General features: G+C 41.5%; 1 protein-coding gene across 6 annotated transcripts in view; it reads left to right on the forward strand.

Annotated features, from left to right (window-relative positions):
• Positions 1-22772, forward strand: part of myt1lb (myelin transcription factor 1-like, b) — a 152605-nt gene that overhangs the window by 88104 nt on the left and 41729 nt on the right. For all 6 annotated transcript variants that reach the window (XM_047344874.1, XM_047344875.1, XM_047344869.1 and 3 more), the window contains exons 5-8: positions 2925-3358; positions 11421-12578; positions 18419-18553; positions 22180-22270. In XM_047344874.1, the coding sequence (XP_047200830.1) occupies positions 2925-3358; positions 11421-12578; positions 18419-18553; positions 22180-22270 (1818 nt within the window). The remainder of the gene's footprint in view (positions 1-2924; positions 3359-11420; positions 12579-18418; positions 18554-22179; positions 22271-22772) is intronic.

The raw sequence follows: 22772 nt of genomic DNA on the forward strand, positions 1-22772 counted from the left end.
TGTCATAGCCTTTTTTTAAGGAAAGAAAGAACACTCATGTTACAGAATCGTGGGTTTGGCTGCACACAGTTTCACAAATACAAGTTCTACTGAATAAAACTGGTTTTGTCCAGATACTGATACAGCCCACACGTCCACATCTGGCATCCAAGGACACCAAGATTAGCTGGGGTGCCAACGGACTGCCTCCCAGGACTCCTCCACACACACACAAGTTCCTGCTCAGTTTGCATAGCAACCACCCAAATGCAACTCTAAGACAAGATGACAATTCTGTTAATAGTTCATAAAAGTAAAGATCAAAAAACATATGTGAAAAGTATTCAAACCACTTCTATCAAAGTTCACCCAACTAAATAAATAAAAATGTATTTTAATGGCAAATCATAAGGGTAAAGAATCTTTTTAAACAAAGTAATGATAATTCATGTACAAATCTTCCAACAAAAAATCATTTGTGCACATAAAGGTGGACCACTTTCAGTGATTGTACAATCCTGCCCCCAGAATGATAAAACGTACTTGACTTCTTTCAATGAAAAAATACACAGCCCACCTTGTATTATTTGCTGTCCATTAGCTGATGTTGCAGCAATTATTCAGTTCAACAACATGGCCTTTTTTTTCTGTAGTTGCATTAAGACCTGTCAGGCACCAAGCCACACTGCAGTTCAAAGCTTGACAAGAAACATTGCCTTCAGACTGTTTTACTGTTAAAAAAAACAGGTAGAAAAGCAAGGCCAGGTGACAAAGCATGAGAGGAGGGGGGTGAGAACCCGTGTCTATCTCCCTTTCTACATCTCCTCTCCTGCCTGCCCACCTGCCTACTGGGACTGGCCCTTGATTTATTTGGAGAGGGCCATGGAACAGAGGAGCCAGGATGACTGGCATTTTAATGTACCTTCGAGATGTTTGGTCACAAGCACTATTGATCACTGTGCTGCAGAGCAGCCTCAACCCCCCTCCCTTACTGTCCCGTAGACCCTCTCACTGCCCTGGGGGGGAGAGCTTGTCAGGCAGGGAATGAGTTTCCATGTAGGCTTAGATTAATGAAATGAAGCCCTTGGTCGCGGGTGGTGCAGCGGGTCAAGACTATTAAGGAATCCTCAGACTGGGTGAGATTTAGCCTTGACTGAGTGAGTATGGATAAGCTATTGGATAAAACTGAATTGGAATATGAGAAAAGTAGGTATATTTATCAGAAATATTTGTCTTTGCTGTTTCACTTCAAATCTCATCAACATCTTTCAGCCTTTGAGTTTCTTGTAGTAGTGCAGAACTTGACAAATATCCAGATGTTGTACACTGAAAAGTAGCTGGGGATATTTCATAACTGGGTGTACATGACCAGAGCCTTTTTGGTCCATTCAACAGCCCAAAACACAAAATACGGAGTGGGTGGGTGATTTCTCAAATCTCACATAGGCTTCAGGACTCTCCAGGACACAGGTTTGATGAATCAAATGGCATAAGATCCCTGTAATCAATGGCATGAGCAAATACACAGATTATCAGATTAGGATCTGTCCCCCGGTGATGAGGAGAGCCGAAGAATACATTAAAACCTCAAGTGCCTTAATATTATTCAGTGTTCAGGCTATACAGGTTTGTTCTCACTTACAATGAATTCAGGATAGGCTGTTTTGTTTTGCTGCTAAAAGTTTAGTTCAGAGGTGTTTGCAGGCCAGGCACTGTGATTTTCTCTTGCCTGAAGGACAAACTGATGTAAAATATTTTGCTTTGTTTCTTTCAGGGATTCCTGTGTAAGAGATTTTAGAAAAAAATAACATTTTAGCTAGCATAACAACTCAATAGTTAATGAGCACATCTAATTGAAGCCTAATTTCAGCAGAACTTAAGATGCTCAACTTTCCTTCTGTGACTCTGCATGTATTGAGCTCCTTTTACAATGTACTGTAGCTAATACATTTTATAAAATAAAGGTTAAAATAAGCAGCAGTGTTTGTAATATCTGCCAAAATGTATTTAGTTGGGATTGGAAAAAAATTGGTAAATGTATTTTATTTTTTATTTATTTTTTACTTTAAAAATGTGTCATTTATTCCCCCATGAGTAAATACTTTGCAAAAAAAAAAAAACTTTCATTGCGATTACATCTACAGGTCTTTAGGGGGATGTCACTTTCAGCTTTCTACATCTCGAGACTGACATTCTTGTCCATTCTTCTTTGCAAAACAGCTCAGGCTTAGTCATGTTAAATGGAGAGAATCTGTAAACATCAATTTTCAAATCTTACCACAGATACAGACTTGCATTTATGTCTGGATTTTGAATAGGTCATGAGTATGCTTTGATCTAAACCATTCAAATTTAGCCCTGGCTGAATGTTTGGGGTCATTGTCCTGCAAAGGTAAACCTCCAGCCCACTCTTAAGTCTTTTTTTCTACATTTCTAACATTTTTTAAGGATTGCCCTGTATTTAGTTGTATCTATATTCCCATCAATTCTGACTGGCTCTTGTGTCCCTACTGAATAATAGGTATTCCCACAGCATGATTCTATCACCACCATGTTTTACTGTGGTGTTCAGGATGATGTTTGGAATGGATACATGAATTGTGGCAAACTTTAAAACAGGACTTCATATAGTTTTAATTTAACAATTGCTTTCTTTCTGCCACTGCTGAGTGAAAGCCGATGGTAAAACATAGCCACAAGAATTAAACAATGACTTTCAAAGGATTTTATTCAGGGGTATCAGAAAAAAAAGGCGTCTCAGTAAAAATTCTTGACTTACTTTCAATTCGGCACTACTTTAAGTTGGTCTATAACATAACAAACTCTTTAAAACACATAATAGTTCGTGTTTGTAATGTGACACAATATGAAATGGTTAAAGAGGTATTATTTCCTTTGCAAGTTTGCTAAAATGGCTAACAGGTACTCTCGTTTCCCCTTTGCAGTGTGTACGGCTGCCCGTTGGCTAAGAAGAGGAAGAGTCTAGACAGACAAGCTCTGGAAAACTCTCCGAAGAGGAGCACCTACTTGGATGACATGGACAACTCCACCATGGAGGAGTGCTACGAGACAGACGGGACAGAGGAGATGGATGACAGGGAGGAGGAAGACGAAGAGGGGGCCGTGGAGGAGGAGGGAGAAGTGGAGGAGGAAGAGGAAGATGTGGAGGGTTACATGGACTATAATGACGAACAAATGGAGCATGAGGACGGGGAGGATGAGGACAGAGGGGAGGGAGAGGAAGAAGAGGAGGTAGAGGTGGAGCAAGATGAAGAGGAGGAAGGTGATGAAGTGAGGCTGGAGGAGGAAGAGGAAGCTATAGAGGAGGTGGACTATGAAGAAGGAGAGGAGGAAGAAGGGGAGCAAACCCAACAGCAAGGTGAGAGCACTAAAGAAAAATGTTACAAATTTAATAAATTTAGCAAATTTGGTAAATTTGTAAAATTGTTACAGCTATGGTTGTAGAAATTCTTATAGAAGAATGTTTTCAAAGAGAAGATCCCCCCAGAAACGAAAAACTACATTACAGTCTTTTTGTGTTCTGGCTTATGAATATATAAAACAATTATTACAGAGATTATCCTAAAACTTTAATTTTGATAAAGTTTTCATGTGGTTTGGGAACGCTAAATTCTGCATGATGGTTCAAATTTGGTTGACTTGGTCAGCATGTGTTTTGGTAACTTTTAAACAAACCTCAATAAAACATATAAGGGAATCCTATTAAATAAAGGCAGCAACTGTGCCAATAAGATACCAGCGACAGGAAGTTATAACTATGGATTTCATCATGTGCAGCTGCTTCCACATAACTAGGTGGGTAATAAAACATACATCTAATTGTGTGGATCCATATCAAAATGTCCTTGATAAATTTATTTAAGTAACTAGAATTTCTGGGTTCTTCAAAAAAACTGTTTCCTTTTCATTTGAATTATTAGCACCAGCTTTTCATTGGTATGATGAGCAGTAGAGATAGCCTGAGATGCCATCATGTTCACAGAAGCCTTAAATCTCATTACTCCGGAACCACATAATTGAATTCACTATCAATTCAGTTCAGTTTGTTTATATAGTGCCATATTACAACAGATAAAACAGGTCCGTCCCATTTACAGCTATACAGAATCTAATCCAGCCCAATTTCACTTCAGATCAATCCGGTTTATAACAATATAAGCCATCACATACATTTAGATATAAATACGTTGGTAAATGCTTGCTAAACACCTTGAACCTGTTATCTAATTTGAAACTTTCAAGATGAGACCAACCTAAGGGACATCGTTTTTACAGAACTCTGAATTGCATTTGAAATTACTTGGAGTAACAAAAACTGAAGTTGATCACACAGCTTTAGGTTTGTGAAACCTTTATTCAGTTTGTATATAAAAAAATGGAATGCTTAGTTTTCTCTGAAATATAGTTTAATCTTATCTTGCCTCACTGCTCTGACAGTAGGAAAACCTTAGATTTAGACAAGATGTGAGAGATGCATTGTATAAACTAGTCAAACCTGAACTGAATAACTTCATATTAAAAGTTCCTTAAAAAGTTAATAATTTTTAAATCCTTTTTTGTGAAAAAAGGACTCTGTGTAAGTCTGCTCTAAAAGCCAGAGCTTATAAATAACTCTTAGTAAATTTCCCCCGAAAATGCATCTATGGATGCTTCTTAACCTACCTGAAAAAATATGACAAAATTTCTAAGATAGAATAAATGAAAGCTTTAGCATTCCTATTATTATTATTATTATTATTTAAGCATGATAGCTGCAGCCAATCTACTTGAAATATGCTTTTCCTGAAGACACACTACAAAATTTCACCTAGTTTTGGGACTGAGATTTTAGAAGCTCCTGTCCCATATGTTTGTTATCTCCCCTCCCCCCTGTGATGCACCAAACAGCAGATCTGGCAGGTTTCTCTCCAGCAGATTCGGCTTTGCACCCACGCATCCCAATTGGACCTGACAGTGCCTTCAAGTCCAATTAAGAGTGAAGCTCAGAGAGAAGTGTGTTAACCCTGTTTGGCGCACAGCTCCATCCACCCAAAGTGTTGATGTGGCATCGCTGCCGACACCGTGCTTCTATTTTCTTGCAGACATGTGAAAACATCTTTTCAGACTCCTGTTCATTAGAGCCCATGCCGAAGGTTTTATCCAGAACGGGGAGACTGGGCCACTCTCTCTTTGACCTGTCTCTGTTTCTATGGGAGGCAAGTTGTCTGCATCTACCCTTTTATTAGTGCTATACAAGAGTGTTGTTGCCAGAATGAATTCTGCAAACCCTTCTTTTGTTAGGGCTCCATAATCATTTCACAGTGAAATAGCAGCATTTGGATTTGCTCCATGAAAACTTCCAGTATGCATCATCGTTACAATTCCCATTCATTGCTGGCAGGGAGATTCCAATCTCCTGGTGAAATTCGGGAGCTTTTCTGTGTTTCCCAGTCGCGTGCACATCCATTGGTGCTAATCCGACGTCAGTTCAGGATAGGGCACTCCCTCTGTTCCCTTCTTCATCTGTTTCACTTCCATATCCCTTTTGTGTACCTTGATTGCTCTTCAAATTGCTTCCCTGTGCCATGTTTCATACCATCAAAAATTAAACCCCTGGTGCTGGAGGTTGCTGTAAGAAGCCTTTCGCTGTCAAAATATGTGCTTGGTCATTCGTGACTGTTCCCTCTTTCTGCTCTAAAGCCTTCACCCGCGAGGTAGCAATGCTGTGTTGCTCTCATTAAACTTGAGTGTGTGGAAATGTGTATAAGGACGGCAAAGCCTTTGTAGAAAAATAAATATTTCCACAAAACAAATTCATAATGTCTCTGTATTTTATCAATATATTGAACATTTCTATTTTATGGCAAAAATTTACTTATTTTTTTCAATTTTTGATTTTGAAGGTGATGCAAACCTTTGTTCCCAATTCCTCTGTGTGTTCTTTGGGGCCTTTGGGTACGTTTTCTATACAGGAATTTAAGTCGCAAATGTGACGCCAATATGAGCAATGTGCTCTCAATGGTCCAGGCACAGAGACAGAGACTGGAAGTGCTCCAGGAGTGAGTGCTTGAAATTACTGACAGAAGAGGTTCAGTAACCTTTGCAGCCTGTCAGAATCAATTAGGCACTGAAATAAATTCTAAAGATACTGATGATTTAATGAAAAAGGACCTTACAAGCAAAGGATAAATAGTAGCTGACTGGAGTTCATCATGTTACTGTTTTAATGTCACATTGTTGCTTATAATTTATGCTTTGAGTAAAATAAGGTGTATCACTTCAGAATAGGCATGTGCCAAGTTCCAGTTGCATTAAACAGGGTTCTTACAGAGTCTGGAAAAGTCCAGTGATTTCATAATTTTCTTGATTTTATGAAAAAAGGAAACGAGAGTATGAAAAAAATGTCCTTTTCTAAATTTTGTCCAACATTGACTAAAGGTTGTATCCATCCATTCACGTTTCATCGATCTTTATAAAAATTTGCTCAAATGTTTAATCTGGAAAAGCATGACATTTTGATGTGAAAAATGGCCAGGAAGCTTGTTGAAATTACTTTGAACTGTGAAACATTAACTTTTTAAAAGCTTTGTATGCTTACCCCTAACTGACCCATTCCTATAAGCAAAAACATTTGTTGGAACAGGCAGGAAGCAGTGAAATGGAAGAAACCAGCATGGGACAAAGAGAACCAGAGAGTATATCTTTTACTAAGTGTGGAGAAAAGGCATGGAGAGCAGGTGAAAGCAATCAGATGGGAATGAGTGGCAGCTGAGACTAATGAAGGGGGAGCGTGCCAAGGGAGGAAAGAGAGAATGAACAGGAGAAGACAGAGAAAACTAAGAAAAAAGTAAACAATGGGATGAACTAAAATAGTAATAGTAACCTCCTCCTTGAACCGCCACCTTAACATAGTGGAGGGGTTTGAGTGCTCAAATGAACCTAGAGGCTATGTTGTCTGGGGCCTAAATATCCATGGTATGGTCTCCCATGGCAAACAGGCTCTAGGTGATGGGTCAGACAAAGAGCGGTTCAAGAATCCCTCATGATGCCAAAAATAACCAGGCACGTGACGTCGCCCGGTACGGCGGAGCCGGGGTCCCACCCTGGAGCCTGGCCTGGGGTCGGGACTCGACGGAGAGCGCCTGGTGGCCAGGTTGCTCCTCGCGGGATACGGCCGGGCCAAGCCCGAACGAGAGACGCGAGGCCATCCCCCAGTGGACCCACCACCTGCAGGGGGAACCGTGAGGGACCGGTGCAAAGAGGATTGGGTGGCGGACGAAGGTGGAGACCTCAGCGGCCCGATCCCCGGATGCTTAGGCTGGCTCTAGGGACGTGGAATGTCACCTCGCTGTGGGGGAAGGAGCCTGAGCTTGTGCGGGAGGTCGAGAGACATCGACTAGAAATAGTCGGGCTCGCCTCCACGCACAGCGTGGACTCTGGAACCCATCTCCTTGAGAGGGGTTGGACTCTCTTCTACTCTGGAGTGGCCCACGGGGAGAGGCGGCAGGCTGGTGTGGGTTTGCTTGTTGCCCCCCAGCTCAGCCGTCTCGTGTTGGGGTTTACCCCAGTGGATGAGAGGGTCGTATCCCTGCGCCTTCGGGTTGGGGATAGGTCTCTGACTGTCGTCTCGGCTTACGGGCCGAGCGGTAGTGCGGAGTACCCGGCCTTCTTGGTGTCCTTGTCGGGGGTGCTGGATAGTGCCCCTCCCGGGGACTCCATTATTCTGCTGGGGGACTTCAACGCCCACGTGGGAAACGACAGTGACACCTGGAGAGGCGTGATCGGGAGGAATGGCCTCCCCGATCTGAATCCAAGCGGTGTTTTGTTATTGGACTTCTGTGCTAGTCACGGATTGTCCATAATGGACATCATGTTCAAACATAAGGGTGTCCATCAGTGCACTTGGCACCAGGACACCCTAGGCAGGAGGTCGATGATCGACTTTGTTGTCGTATCATCAGACCTTCGGCCGCATGTTATGGACACTCGGGTGAAGAGAGGGGCTGAGCTGTCCACTGTCCCAGAACCCAGTGGTGGACACCGGCAGTAAGGGTTGCTATCAAGCTGAAGAAGGAGTCCTATCGGCTGTGGATGGCTTGTGGGACTCCTGAGGCGGCTGACGGGTACCGTGAGGCCAAGCGTGCTGCGGCCTGGGCTCTGGCAGAGGCAAAAACTCGGGCCTGGGAGGAGTTCGGTGAGGCCATGGAGAAGGACTACCGGTTGGCCTCGAAGCGATTCTGGCAAACCGTCCTGCGACTCAGGAGGGGGAAGCAGTGCTTTGCCAACACTGTTTATAGTGGGGGTGGGAGGCTGCTGACCCCGACTGAGGACATTATCGGGCGGTGGAAGGAGTACTTCGAGGATCTCCTCAATCCTGCCATCACGCATTCCCTGGTGGAAACAGAGGCTGGGGACTCGGGGTTGGACTCTTTCATCACCCAGGCTGAAGTCACCGAGGTGGTTAAAAAGCTCCGCGGTGGCAAGGCTTCGGGGGTGGATGAGATCCGCCCTGAGTACCTCAAATCTCTGGATGTTGTTGGGCTGTCATGGTTGACACGCCTCTTCAACATTGCATGTCGGTCGAGGACAGTGCCTCTGGACTGGCAGACTGGGGTGGTGGTCCCCTTTCATAAGAAGGGTGACTGGAGGGTGTGTTCCAACTACAGGGGGATCACACTCTTCAGCCTCCCTGGTAAGGCCTACGCCAGGGTATTGGAGAGGAGAGTCCAGGCGATAGTCGAACCTCTGCTTCAGGAGGAGTGTGTGGTTTTCGTCCCGGCCGTGGAACACTGGACCAGCTCTATACCCACTACAGGTTGCTTGAGGGTTCATGGGAGTTTGCCCAACCGGTTCACATGTGTTTTGTGGACCTGGAGAAGGCATTCGACTGTGTCCCTCATGATGCCCTGTGGGGGGTGCTCCAGGAGTATGGAATCGGGGGCCCTTTATTAGGGTCATCCGGTCCATGTACGAGCAGAGCAGGAGTTTGGTCCATTGCCGGCACTAAGACGGACCTGTTCCCGGTGCATGTTGGACTCCGGCAGTTCATAACTTTTATGGACAGGATTTCTAGACGCAACCAAGGGCCAGAGGGGGCTGGTTTGGGGACCAGTGGATTTCGTCTCTTCTTTTTGCAGATGACGTGGTCCTGCTGGCCCCTCTAGCCAAGACCTACAGCATGCGCTGTGGCGGTTCGCAGCCAAGTGTGAAGCGGCTGGGATGAAGATCAGCTCCTCCAAGTCCGAGGCCATGGTACTCGACTGGAAAAGGGTGGCCTGTCCTCTTCAGGTTGGAGGGGAGTTTCTGCCTCAAGTGGAGGAGTTTAAGAATCTCGGGGTCTTGTTCACGAGTGGGGAAAAAATGGAGCGGGAGATCGACAGACGGATCGGTGCGGCTGCCGCAGTAATGGGGGTACTGTGCCGGTCCGTTGTGGTGAAGAGAGAGCCGAGCCGAAAAGCAAAGCTCTCGATTTACCGGTCAGTCTACGTTCCTACCCTCACCTATGGCCATGAACTTTGGGTCATGACCGAAAGAACGAGATCCCGGATACAAGCGACTGAAATGAGCTTCCTCCGTAGGGTGGCCGGGCACTCCCTTAGAGATAGGGTGAGGAGCTCGGAGTAGAGCCGCTGCTCCTCCACATCGAGAGGTGCCAGTTGAGGTGGCTCGGGCATCTATACCGGATGCCTCCCGGACGCCTTCCTCGGGAGGTGTTCCAGGCACGTCCCACCGGGAGGAGGTCAAGGGGACGGCCCAGGACACGCTGGAGGGACTATGTCTCTCGGCTGGCCTGGGAATGCCTTGGGCTCCCCCCGGAGGAGCTGGAGGAGGTGTCTGGGGAGAGGGAACATCTGGGCGTCTCTGCTGAGTCTGCTGTCCCCGCGACCTGGTCCCGGATAAGCGGAAGACGACGAGTACGAGTACGAGTACGAGTAAAATAGTAACACTAAGAGAATATAAACAAGGAACGAAACAGACATCTACAGAAATCCAAAACTCAAACACCTAAGAATCATGACCCACTCATCTTCTAAAACAATGGATGTTGACAGTGTGATATTATGTTTTAGTTCATACTCTATTAAATCTGCAATGTAAAAACTTGGTCTTGACTGTCCCCTTTCTATGACCACATCCACAATCATGTGATTTCATGCATATGAATGAAATTTAATGTGCAGTATGTCAGCTACTCTGCACAGTTTTCTCCCACACCAAGAGCTGTCTGTCGATATCTGAGCACTGCAGCAGCCAATGCAGTCTCTCTTTTATTGTAACCGTCATTGTAAAAGCTGAAAAACAATTTTAAAAAAAGGTTTAAGGAAAACCAGATTCACTTGATCAACAAAACATGGTGTACGGCTTATAATACAGTTAGAAAAGCTGATTGCAAGAGTCCAAAACAGACCAACAAGTGAGTTTAGACTCCAACACTGTATATTTATTTATGCCTTGATTGAGACCCTGATCCAAAACTAGAGATCTGATTGAGATAATTCTTCAAACCTCTGGAATCCATAACTCTTTATATTTTTCTTCTATTGTTAAAGTTTCCTGTTTTTTTCTACAAATGTTTTCTGTTTTTCTCATTTCCCTATGCCAGTTCATTGTGTAGTGTGTTTTTAAAATTGAGAAGACAAGACAAGTAGAGTGAAAAGAAGTAGTGACAGGCCTAATATAGAGAAAATTAACATCTCAAGAGACAAACAAAAGAAAAGGGATAATAGATGCATCATTCTTCAGTTAATAATTTATTATATACCAGCTCTTTAGCTTATAGTTCTTTGGAAAACACTTTACTGCAGTGGTATCTTTGTAGAATCAAAAAGTTACTCCAATATCCTAAATATTTTATTTAAAAATGGATTCTTTGTTAAATTGTCTGTTTTGTTTAGACACAACAGAGGACCGTTCCTAAAGCTTTTTTTCTTTCTTACCTGATTGATTCATAGGTCAGTGATATGCATTTAACAAACCATTTCTCTAACAAAGGTTAGGTTTTGGATTAAAAATAAGCGAATAAGATGCCAAAGTCTAAAGGGAAAGTTTCTAAAACATTAAAAAACCCTAGACCAATTTTGATCAATTCTATTTTAAAAGATTGCAAGAGCTCCTGCCTCACTGAAAGGGAAGAATTTCAAGAAATGAGTGAAGACCTTTGCACAACACTGTATGTTGCAGAAAGAATCAGGGCTGTAACGTGAAAACATGATTCATAGAGCATCCTTGTCTGGAACTTTCCTGAGCCACTGCATTTAACATCCTGTGGTGATTCACAATTTAAAACACAAGCTGCTGTTAAGGCTCTCAAAATAAATTATTAAGAGGAAGCAAAGAGTTCCTTATCCAATTTAGACGTTCCAAGCCCAGAAATCTGATTTAGCTGTAAAATAGAATGACGGAAATGGAATTACAAGATGCTTTTTCTTTCTTTCCAACAGAGGACGATCAGATGAGCACTGGAGAGGGGGGCGAGGACAACGGTGGAGGCGGTGGTGTTGGAAAATCTGGCTCTGCGACGGAGAAGGATGACAACAACAATGACGAGTATGAAAACTATGACGAACTAGTGGCCAAGTCCCTCCTTAACTTGGGAAAGATTGCAGAAGATGCCGCCAATCGTGCCATGACAGAGTCTGAGATGAACAGCAACTCATCCCACAGTGCTGAAGACGAGGAGGAGGAGGAGGAAGAGGAGGAAGAAGAAGAAGAGGAAGAGGAAGAGGATGAAGAGGAAGATGAGGAGGAGGAAGAAGAAGAAGAGGAGGAAGGGGATGAAACACAACGAGAAGATCTGAGTTTGGATGTTGACAGTGATGTGGTTCGAGAAACAGTAGACTCTCTTAAACTGCTGGCACAGGGTCATGGTGCGGTTCTGTCCGACAGCTTAGATGGACAGGAGTTTGAGAACAGAACATCTGGGAACGGGGAGGAAAATGACTGTTCTCACAACGGGGGAAACACACATAACAATGGTCAAATGAGGACCTCCAGTAATGGACAAATGGAAAACAGTGACGAGGAAGTGTGTTTAAGCAGTCTGGAGTGCCTAAGGAACCAATGCTTTGACTTGGCTCGGAAACTAAGTGAAACAAATCCCAACGAACGAAATGGTCTATCTCAGCAAAATCATTACTCGTGCGGAGACCCCAATCAGCAGCCCCAGCATCACGGCTATGGAGATTATCACAGCAGCCAAAATGACAGACGGACTCTTGATAGGAACTATTCTGACATGGACAATCTCATGAAGCTGGAGGAGCAGCTGAGCCCACGTTCCAAGGCCTTCTCTAGCTGCGCACACGATGAGCGATATCACCTCAACAACCACCGGGACTTTGACGAGGACACGGCCTCGGTGACGTCGGACCGATCGGAGGAAGTGTTTGACATGACAAAGGGGAATCTGTCCCTGCTGGAGAAGGCAATTGCACTTGAGTCGGAGCGTGCCAAGGCAATGAGGGATAAAATGGCTGCTGAGGCAGCTAGAAGAGATGGTGTGAGGTACACCCATGAAGAGCATGGCCCACGGCACGCTTACAGTGTTGAGCGCAAAGCCCGACTTGCTGATGGCATGAAGAAGCCTTTCTTTCATAAAGGTAAGTGGATTCTATTAGAAATGTAGAAACTATCAGGTACTTTTCATTACCTAAGTGTTCGTAACTCAAGTAATTAGTCTTGATTTGTCAATAGGATTAACTTAATCAAAAGCTCAATTTACACCTTTCTATTGAGCTCTTGACAATTGCATTCAACAATTAATGTCTAACTGCTACTCTCAAATCAGCAAATAGTTTATCTAAATGCAAAGAGTGTTTTCTATGAGAATGAAGCTGATTAAAGAGTCTGACTCTATGGTTTAATGTCAGATGACAATTATTTTGGTAGTTTTATTCAGAAATTATAGACTTCCTAATTTCAGAGAGGAGTTTAGAATGTGGATTGGGCAAAGAAAAAATATTGTTTCCACATTATAAACTTCCAGAATTATTTGGCACCATTCACACCAGAATCCGCTCAGGACAAAAAGCGCAAGTTGGGTCCGACTTTTGCTATATTGTTTATTGTAGTATTTGTTTGTATCCCCAGATATCCAGCTCCCTTATGTCCAACTTTTCAGCTTAACAACATATGTACCACAGAGGATAGCACTGTTTTTAGTGGCTCACTGAGGTCACTTTTAGATAGGACAGCAGCTGAGGTCTCTTTTGCCCCGGATTTAGGCATCTGGTCATACGTTTGTAGATGCTAAGCTTGAAGATGGAGGTCTTCAAAGAAAGCAAAACCAAATTTGTTGTAGCAAAGTGATGCAAAACAAACATTTATGGCAACCATAGCTCCAAAGACTGGCAAGGTCCGGATGACTCAGTTGGATCCACTCTCTTGCTTGGAATGAAGCTCTGTTCTAAAGTTTGGTACCGTACTCAGAAAACAAATGTTCTCTTGTGAAACAGACTTATGTGGGGTAAGGCCCAATCAGAAGTGGATCTTTAGAGAATGTAATTTATTTGATGTCAAATGCGGAGGAGGAGTTCTTCCTCAGTGATGTTGAAGAGATTAAGGTTTGAGCCTTTTACTCACAGCATATCATGACTAAAACATGACTGAGCACATTCATTGTATTTTAACCATAGAATGAGATTGAGAACTTTGACATAATGCACATTTAGTATTGAACCTTAGGACAGTTAGTTATGATTTTATTTGAATGGAATTAAAATATTAACTTTCATAATCATGTGTTTTGTCTCATGTCAGATCATCCCATGACATTGCTGGTGGTTTTATGTAAAATATTATGCAATCACAGTCTGGGAAAATAGAAAAAGAAGTATAATTTTGAGTGATTAGCTAATTATTTTGAAAAAAGGCTTTGTTTCGAATGAACTAACAGGTAATTTTAGGTCAGCTAAATGAGCAAAAATAAGAAGCTCCTAGAGGTCAAAGGTCACTATCCATGTTTTGGTTTACACCACAGAAACAATGTCTACAAACAACTGCAGATGAGCTTACCTCAATTGAAAGGCTCAGGTAAAATATTTGTTTTTCAGTGTTTGGTTCTGCATTTCATCTCCTCTGCACAAGAGACTCAGACAAACCCATGTGCATTCTGGGAAGCTCAGTATAACCTCAGGACAAGCTTCCTTTCAGCCAATTTGGAAATTTAAATATCAGCACCAGCATGAGCAGCAGCAGCAGCAGCCTCTGTTGTTAAAACAGGCCAGCATGGAAACAGCAGAGGGTAGGTTTGTCAGACATAAGTAATGGCAATCTGCATGGCCTGTTAGGACCACAAATCTCATCTGTGCGATGCAGCTCAGGGTAAAGCTGCCTATTTTTAAACCTATAGGCAAGCATTTTGAAGAAGGAACCATGGAACACGGGTCCTTTGTTTTCTGCAGCACACGGCCACTGCTTAAAAAAACACAATATTGCATATACACGTCATCATTTCTTTATTCTTCTCATCATTTGTGGCAGTAACGCACAGACCTAAGTAGGATGAGTTATTGTCACCTGTAAAGATGATATCAGATGAGAACAACAAATAAGAGCAAGGCAATTCACAGCAGGATGATATTACGCCTCAAATGCCACGCAACTCACAGCAGGTTTATATTGCAACTCAAATGCCACACAAATGCTAATTTCAAGAGCCTTCCCTGGCCTTTGTGTCTGGATAATGTTGGAATAATGAGAGGATGCAAGATGGTTGCAAGGCGATAGCATCTTTCCTCGGGCAGATAGTAACAAACACTCGTTGACCAGGGTTTCGACGCATGATTTATAAAAACCGAGCTGGGCTCACAGAGAAGCGAGGCTTCCTAAAAGAAGCATGAGGTTGAGATGAAAATTGAACAGTATCAGAATGACCGATAACGAACGACAGGCCCACTGACTCCACATTAATTATCTAGAGATGGTATGGTAATGGGGGCCATTTGCTATGCAAAGCGCAGCCCGTTCCCAGCCACAATCAATATCCCCTGCTTTCTAATATGACTTCCACTTGGCTGCCTCCGCTCTCCACAATAGAAGTGATGCAGGCGGTATGCATGAGCATCACGTCTGTTTGCACTCACATGTATAGAAATGGAGAATTATTTCCTACGAGCTGCTGGAACATTAACAGCAAACGTTGTATAATGAAGCCATTATACAAAGAAGCTGCATTTTACTTGCAGCTCAAGTTCCCTATCAACATGAAACGTCCCTTCTTGATAGGGCTGGTGCCAGACAATAGAGCCAGACATGACATTGCACTTTTATTCCAAACTCACATGGGCCTAATATGGCATAGATGGATAGTGGCCCCAAAACATAATGAAGTGCTTCTTTTCTGATGAATGAGACATGGAATTTCATTTGGTGACTCATTTGTAAATGTATGATTACGTGTGCCCTATGCCTTCTCTCAGTTTTGTAGTTTCCAAACTCTCCTTTCCGCTTTACTCGATTAATTTAACAATCCCACAACCCAACTGAGGGGCTTATATCTGTTCACGTGCAAGTGAGTTATACGAGGGTTTAAGACTTTAATCTACTGTTATTTTCCTCCCCTTCCTATGTCAATACTTCTACAGTTGCATCTCAGTATATTAAAATATCAGAGAAAATAAGATTTATTTCAGGAAAATTCCAATCAAAAAGTAAAATAAATAATTGTTTGATGTTATTAGAATTTAATGGTATGTCCCTGAAAGTTTCAGAGTTAAATCTGTGCTCCACAACTTTCTGATTATCAGGTACACCTCATCCTCATCCTGGATTATCATTTGTATCAAAGTATTTTATTGGTGGCACAGTTTGGTGCATTTTGGTGTAAACCATATCTGATCTGGTTTCAAGGAAATATGAGATTCAGGTTTTAATAAGAGAAAGACAATCTCATTTGTTGTGTGGATGAGTGTCTCTCAGTATGTGTGTTTGATGCTGTGAAACCTTTAATGCAAAAAAGAAATGTCAAAATGTCATTGCTGTAAACAACTTGCCAGCAATGCAATTAATGTATCTCTGTTTTAGTCACATTTTATCCTGCTTGCACATATAAATGGAGACATTAGTAACGATCAGTAAACAAAAAGAAATAAAAAGCAGAATTCAAAGGTCAAGGACACTGATTTGGTTTGAAGTGTTTTCAACGCTCAGAAAGCTAAACGTTTGTCACCAAAAATGAGTAAAAGTTCAAAATACAAACAAATCCTTTCCCACTCTGATCCTATGATGATGTCACAGACCTTGTAATAAAAATATATAGATATAGAGTTACTCTGGATTTTAACAGAGGCAAATTTGCTAAAGAAAACATTTGAAATGATACAGACGTCAGATAAAAACTCATTTTAAGATTCCAACTTTAATTTTACGCTTTAGGAAGTCGGGACGTTTATACTTCATTTGCTGTTATGATGTTACTCCCCTTTTCATCAGACCATACCCTACGCTACAACTCAGGGGCTATATTCAGTCTCAACTATTCTGGGGCTTCAAACTTTTTCCCTGACTTTTTCTCATTTTTCCCTGATGTGACATTTTTTTTCTTCAATTAGATGAAAGACAACAAGTAAAGATCTCTACTTAAAACTCTTGTGTTACCACAAATCAAATATTTTCTTATTAAATCGCCAAAACAAAAAAAGAATTAAACAATCCCATGCAAAGTGTTCATCTATAATAGTATATTTAAAAAACTTTTTTATCACGTCTGTAGACTTTAAAAGTAAAATCAGCCGTTAAAACTGAATTCATACAGACTTATGCTAACAGCAAAAAAAAAAAGAAAAAAGCTTTTACTTTCTTCTTTCATATTTCTGGGACCATTTGCTTACTTACCATTGTTGGGTATTGAGCTGAGCACAAACTTCAGGAAAGACACTTACCAGACAAGCTTGAATGAACAGCTCTTGGGATTTTACTTCTTTTTAAGGATCCACATAAGTTTGAACAGAGAAATGGTATTGATTTGAAAAGTTTTCTTATCCATCTTAATAATGGGTTAAAATGGATGTGCAGCATTAAGCTTAAGCAAAAATAACATCTTTAGAAATGATTTATCTTCAGAATGAAAAAAAAAACTAAACTAAACACTCCAGCAGCACAGTTTGGCCATGCCATTGCCATTTTCTTTAAAGCTTTAATATCCCTGATTATGTGCTTCTACTTTTTACTATCTATTTTTATATTTACATCATTACATCTCTATTCTTAAAGCCTAAATGTGCCAGGAGTCTGACACATAACCCAGTAAAATCTGTAATTTCAATGTTAGGTCTGGTTGTAGCTTTTATTTAGCTGTGGATATCCCTGGAAACATTGGGAATAAATAGAACATTTTCAGAGGATGTGATTCTAACTGAAAAAACAGCAACGCGTTTTAAACTGTGATCTCAATGTCTAAAACGTTCTAAACTAGTCACCAATTTAAATTCATATGTTATCTGAGGTTCAGGGCTGCACGGTGGCACAGTTGGTAGCACTGTTGCCTTGCAGCAAGAAGGTCCTGGGTTCAATTCCTGCTCTGGGGTCTTTCTGCATGGAGTTTGCATGTTCTCCCTGTGCATGCGTGGGTTCTCACCGGGTACTCCGGCTTCCTCCCACAGTCCAAAGACATGCCTGTTAGGTTAATTGGTCTCTCTAAATTGACCTTAGGTGTATGAGTGTGTGCGTGGTTGTTTGTGTGCTGCCCAGCGATGGACTGGTGACCTGTCCAGGGTGTACCCTGCCTCTTGCCCATAGACTGCTGGAGATAGGCACCAGCTCCCCCGTGACCCACTATGGAATAAGTGGTAGAAAATGAATGACTGACTGACATTTTAGGTTCACTTATAGTTTAAAACAAGATTATTTATTGTTTCTCTGGTTTCCTTCAACAGATTAGTCTAAGAAATGAAAAAAATGGATAAAACACTTATGTAAAAAACTCATAAAATTGATAGAACATCAAATAAGTGCAATAAGATAACGTCCATAATACTGAAAGCAGATCGGCATTTAACCAGCTTATGACAGAAAGTTTTCTGGCAGACTGGTGGTTCTGCTTTTAATGTGTTATTGTTTTCCTGATGGCAACAGTTCCGAACATTTTTGTAGTGGCTGTAAGGAGGTGTAAGGACGGTGTTTAGAGTCCTGATCCTGCAGCAGCTCTGAAACAGATACAGGACAGAGGCTCTGATGACCTTTTGAGCTTCTCTCTCTGTCTTCTGCAGGCACCTGCAGGCCCAGATTACAAAAGGCATTACATGCTGATGCAGTTGACTTACAATAACATACATGCAAACATTTAAGACTTTTCATATTTTGATCAAATATGGATTTTGATTTGTACCGAGAAAATATTGGTGTCTTTAAAATATATTTTTTTAACCCACAAAGGCTCACCTCGATAGTAGCACAGAGTTCCACCATTTTCCATGCCTGTCACGTAGCTTTCTGTCCACAGATGTTTCCCGCGCTGACAAGAAGGAGAGCCGTTGTCCGACGCCGGGCTGTGACGGCACGGGTCACGTGACGGGCCTGTACCCCCACCACCGCAGCCTGTCAGGCTGTCCGCACAAAGACAGGGTGCCGCCTGAAAGTGAGTATATCAGCCACACACCAGACAGTCCCTGCCTGTGTCCAAACTGTTTTTTGATGTACAGAAATATGCATGTTTCTCGTGTTTGCCCACCATGTCTGGTGCTGTGTGCTGTGTACCTATTTTATATTGAGAGGTCAGATAGGTTGCAGATGCACCCTCCTTCTCACATGGTTTTGCTTTTGCTGTGATTTTGCTTTCTGATTGTCTGCTAAGGGTGCCGTTGTTGATGAGGTGGGAAATGAGGTCTTGGTAATTGGCAGGACGGTCAAGAGCTGTCAGTTACAGATTCACTGGCCTGCTTGACACAGCTACACTGACTGACAGCGATGGAGAGAATAAGATAATCCCACTTCCTCATTGTGAACGGAGTCCTGGTTGGGTTTTTTGTTTTCTCACTGCATGTCAGCGCATGTCCAAGGGGAAAGAAAGGTTAAACAGCTTGCTCTTCATTCATTTCTGGAGCTTTTTACTGTTATTAGAGTCGTAATTCTTAATTTTCTTGAAACTTGAAAATGCTCACAGACCTTGATAACACTGAGCGTGCTTCAGTCATCCATGGCATAAACCCTGTTCACTTATTTGTATTCCTTGCTCAATTGAATTCTGTTGAATAGGACAGTAGTCTCATATCTGTAAACGACAGATCAAGAGAGGTGGCAACAAACATTAGCCTTGAAGGAAAAATTTATTTTCCATTCAGCCTGCTGATTCAGTCTCTTTCACCTGGCACAAACTCATCTCGTGTGTATTTTTCATTAACCATGGAATGAATATTAAGTTAGGATGTGCCATGACCCAGACTTCAGGCAAAATAAAAAAAAAAATGTTTTAAAAACATTTACTATTAAAGAGCTGGACCACTGAGAAGTGTGGTTTTTCTTGCAGAATCATTCAAACCAGGTGTCCTGAACCAGGAGCTCCTAAATGAACTTTGAAAGGTCATGACTTGACTGAACTGGAGATGTTTAGAATGAGATCCTTCCTCTGCTTTTCCCCTCTACTGTCATCCTGCCTTTTAGTAAAACTCTAAAGAGGATAATTAAAAGAGTCGCATCTTCATCTGTTCTTCCTCCTCCAAATGTAAAATATACTTCCAAGTGAATAATTGACTTATTATTATTTTCAGCAATCAAAAGGACAGTTAAAGGTATATAGGCGTATATGTCCTACATCTGATCGCCTGAAGGGTTGAATCTTTCTTACTCTTTCACATGAACACATTTGCTGTACTGAAAGGACCATTTCTTATTAACTCAAGTACTTTATGTATGTCGGAAATCACATAGTGCAGTTTCTCATGTCATGAGAAGAATAAGAAGATAAAATTGCTAAAAATACTACCATCTACATGTGTTTTTATTTTCTATCATCCAATCCTAAAGTGTCCTGATGAAGACTTATAATGCTAAGTGGAGAAAGGTAGCATTACTTTTGGTATTAGATTTTCACATTCAAAAACCTGGAGTTAAAATATCACAATAATAACTCAAAGATTTGAAACAAAACTGTATAACATCATCTTTTTGGTTTTTTAAAAGAAAAATTGAAATATTGAAGGTATTTCTGAACACCAGATTTTCTCCCTCTTGTAAGCAATGGGAAAGTGTTGCAATCTTTTTTTCAGCCAGCTGACCAGAAGTGGGCAGAAGCACTTGATCTAATCCATGCAGCCAGCAAATATTCTAGTCAGTTATCACATTAAAATTATTTTAAAACTTAGAAATAATATGACAGAAAATGATACCAATTTTGAAAACCTTGTTAAAACCTTGGTTTACCTTCATACCCTTAACCAGCCTATCCCTGGTTTGTGACAAGTACTGAATACTATAATTCTTTTTTTGTTTAGAACCAGTACGCAAATACATCCTTAACCCACATTCTTGCTACTAGAAAAAAATATCCAATTTTTACATGTTTTTTAAAATAAACTTTTGTTCTGGAATTATTACAGCCATTTTGCAGAATATTGCATCTTAACCAAAACAAGAATATTTTATTAATGGCACTCCATACATTTTTTGCTGTTTTTCTTTATCATTGTCCAATCTAAAGTCCTTAAAACCGGCTTTAAATCAAGCTTTATTTTCATGACATGCCCCCCTGAAGATTAGTTGTTTGTATCAGACAGGCAAGTAACAGGCAGGTGACAACTTAAATAAAATGTTATTCTTTATCTAAGAAAATACGTAAACCAAGAGTGTTGGATAGCTGGAAATGAAAGCACATAACTTAAAACTAGAACAGATTATAACTGGGCCTGAACCAATGATGAGGATTCGAAGTTGAGGTACGGCATGGGAATTGCTTTACATGATGAAAAAAGTACATTGCAGTGACATTAAAAAGGAAAGGAAAGAAAAATAATGAAAAGTCTTACTACAGACTCAAATTAATGAAGGCACTCTATGCTTTAGGCTGATATTTTCTTAACATAAAATCAAACATTTCTTTCTGGGGAGGAGGCAACTCCTTAGAACTGTTCTGACCCATTATGCGATGATGGGGGAATTTTTAAAAACTGGTCCACGTTAATTTGTATCAAATGCTAAGATAATTCTAATGTCAAAAAGCATTGAACCTACTCCTTGTTTGTGTTTTCACAAATGAAGAGCAATGATCTCATCTCTCAAATGTTTCATTGTAGAGTCCTCCTTGTCATGTTTGATTAGATTTTAAATGTCGATCTGGATCAAATAGAGTCCTGACTCATAAGAAACAGTGAAATAGTCCTCGTGCACTTTGATGAGAAATATTGTGCTATTTTTATAGCGCAAATCTCTTACCCATTCAATTTAGGTCTGTCTGCGAAGCACTGCTTATATTTTTCGCTACTCTGCCTGTCCCGTAACAGAAGGCTGACACAAACTAGGAATATGCATAATGTATTGTCTTGTGGTATGTTAGGAGTGGGGTGCTTTGTCCAATTAACTCCGCCGAACACCAATTAGTCTGTAGAGGAAGGAGGATGATGAGGGGTTAAAGTTTAAGGGGGTGATAATGATGAAGCTGATGCCGATGGGTTTGGCCCCACCAGTATCAAGACTCCTCCTCCTCCCCCAAGCCCGCTGCGCCCTGACAGCTCCTCTTGGACATCCATAGATCATTAATCTAATTGGCTGGTTGCCGAGGGGATCTGAGAACGTTATGGACTGTCTTAATGGTAAACGGTATTGAACGCTGCAATCTCTACCCTAACAATGCACGGATGACAAGAAAGCACACTGTCAAGAAGCTGTACTCCATCTGCCTGTGTCCAACATCGATTTTAAGGCTCCTGTTTTGCATGACTGTAAGCTGTTTGCATGTCCTAAAAACTCCCTCCATTCCTGTCTTTCGCTGGCTTTGTCCTGTCAAACCTAAATGACATCTTTTTATTCATGAATGTCTCCCAATCCATGAATACTAATTTGAAAGAGCCGGATAAGTAGAAGCAATATGGTGGGAAACTTCGCCTGCCCTTTCCAACTTGTGTTCATTCAAATGAAAAAGAGGTCATTTGGGTTCATTTCTTAATGATGTTTATAATGCCAGGTTCCTCACACACTAATAGCGCTCATGGGTGATTGTAAAGGGCTCCTAACCTTCCCTGTCTTTCACTCCTGTCTCCTGTCTGTGCGAAGTTGTGGCAATGTATGAGAATGTTCTTAAGTGTCCTACGCCTGGCTGCACAGGACGCGGCCATGTCAATAGCAACAGAAACTCTCACAGAAGGTAAGAGCTCAACCTGTGTGAAGCTCATATTTGTCCCCTTTTTTTCACTTTTATTGTGGGATTATTTTTGATCACTCTTTTTTGAGGATCACTCATTTTTTCATCCTCGGTTATTTTTTTGTTTTTCCTCATTTTTTCAGTTTGATTTTAAGTAAACCCATTCTTTTTTCAATATTTTTTTTGTGTGTGCAGATATTAGAAATGATCAAAACTCCCCAGTTGCTGTACAATCACATAATTTAGCTGAGGCTGATTTGAATGCAGCAAGTCACACTTCACACAGCATAAATCATTCATCAGCTCAAGGCAAACAAAAAAAAAAATGGCATCTATCAGGCGCAGGTTTGGAGGTAAGAACTGAAATAACTGCTTGGCACTGCTGTCAGACTGGGGGTGAAGTGACAGTAAAAAAAAAAAAAAAAAAAAGAGTGTCATCGGGAGCAGATGCTCAGGGATTTGGGTATAGCGGCAGCCATTAGCACCTTGCTGCCACTCAGCCGGG

Source organism: Girardinichthys multiradiatus, chromosome 19, assembly GCF_021462225.1.
Source record: "Girardinichthys multiradiatus isolate DD_20200921_A chromosome 19, DD_fGirMul_XY1, whole genome shotgun sequence".
NCBI lineage: Eukaryota > Metazoa > Chordata > Actinopteri > Cyprinodontiformes > Goodeidae > Girardinichthys > Girardinichthys multiradiatus.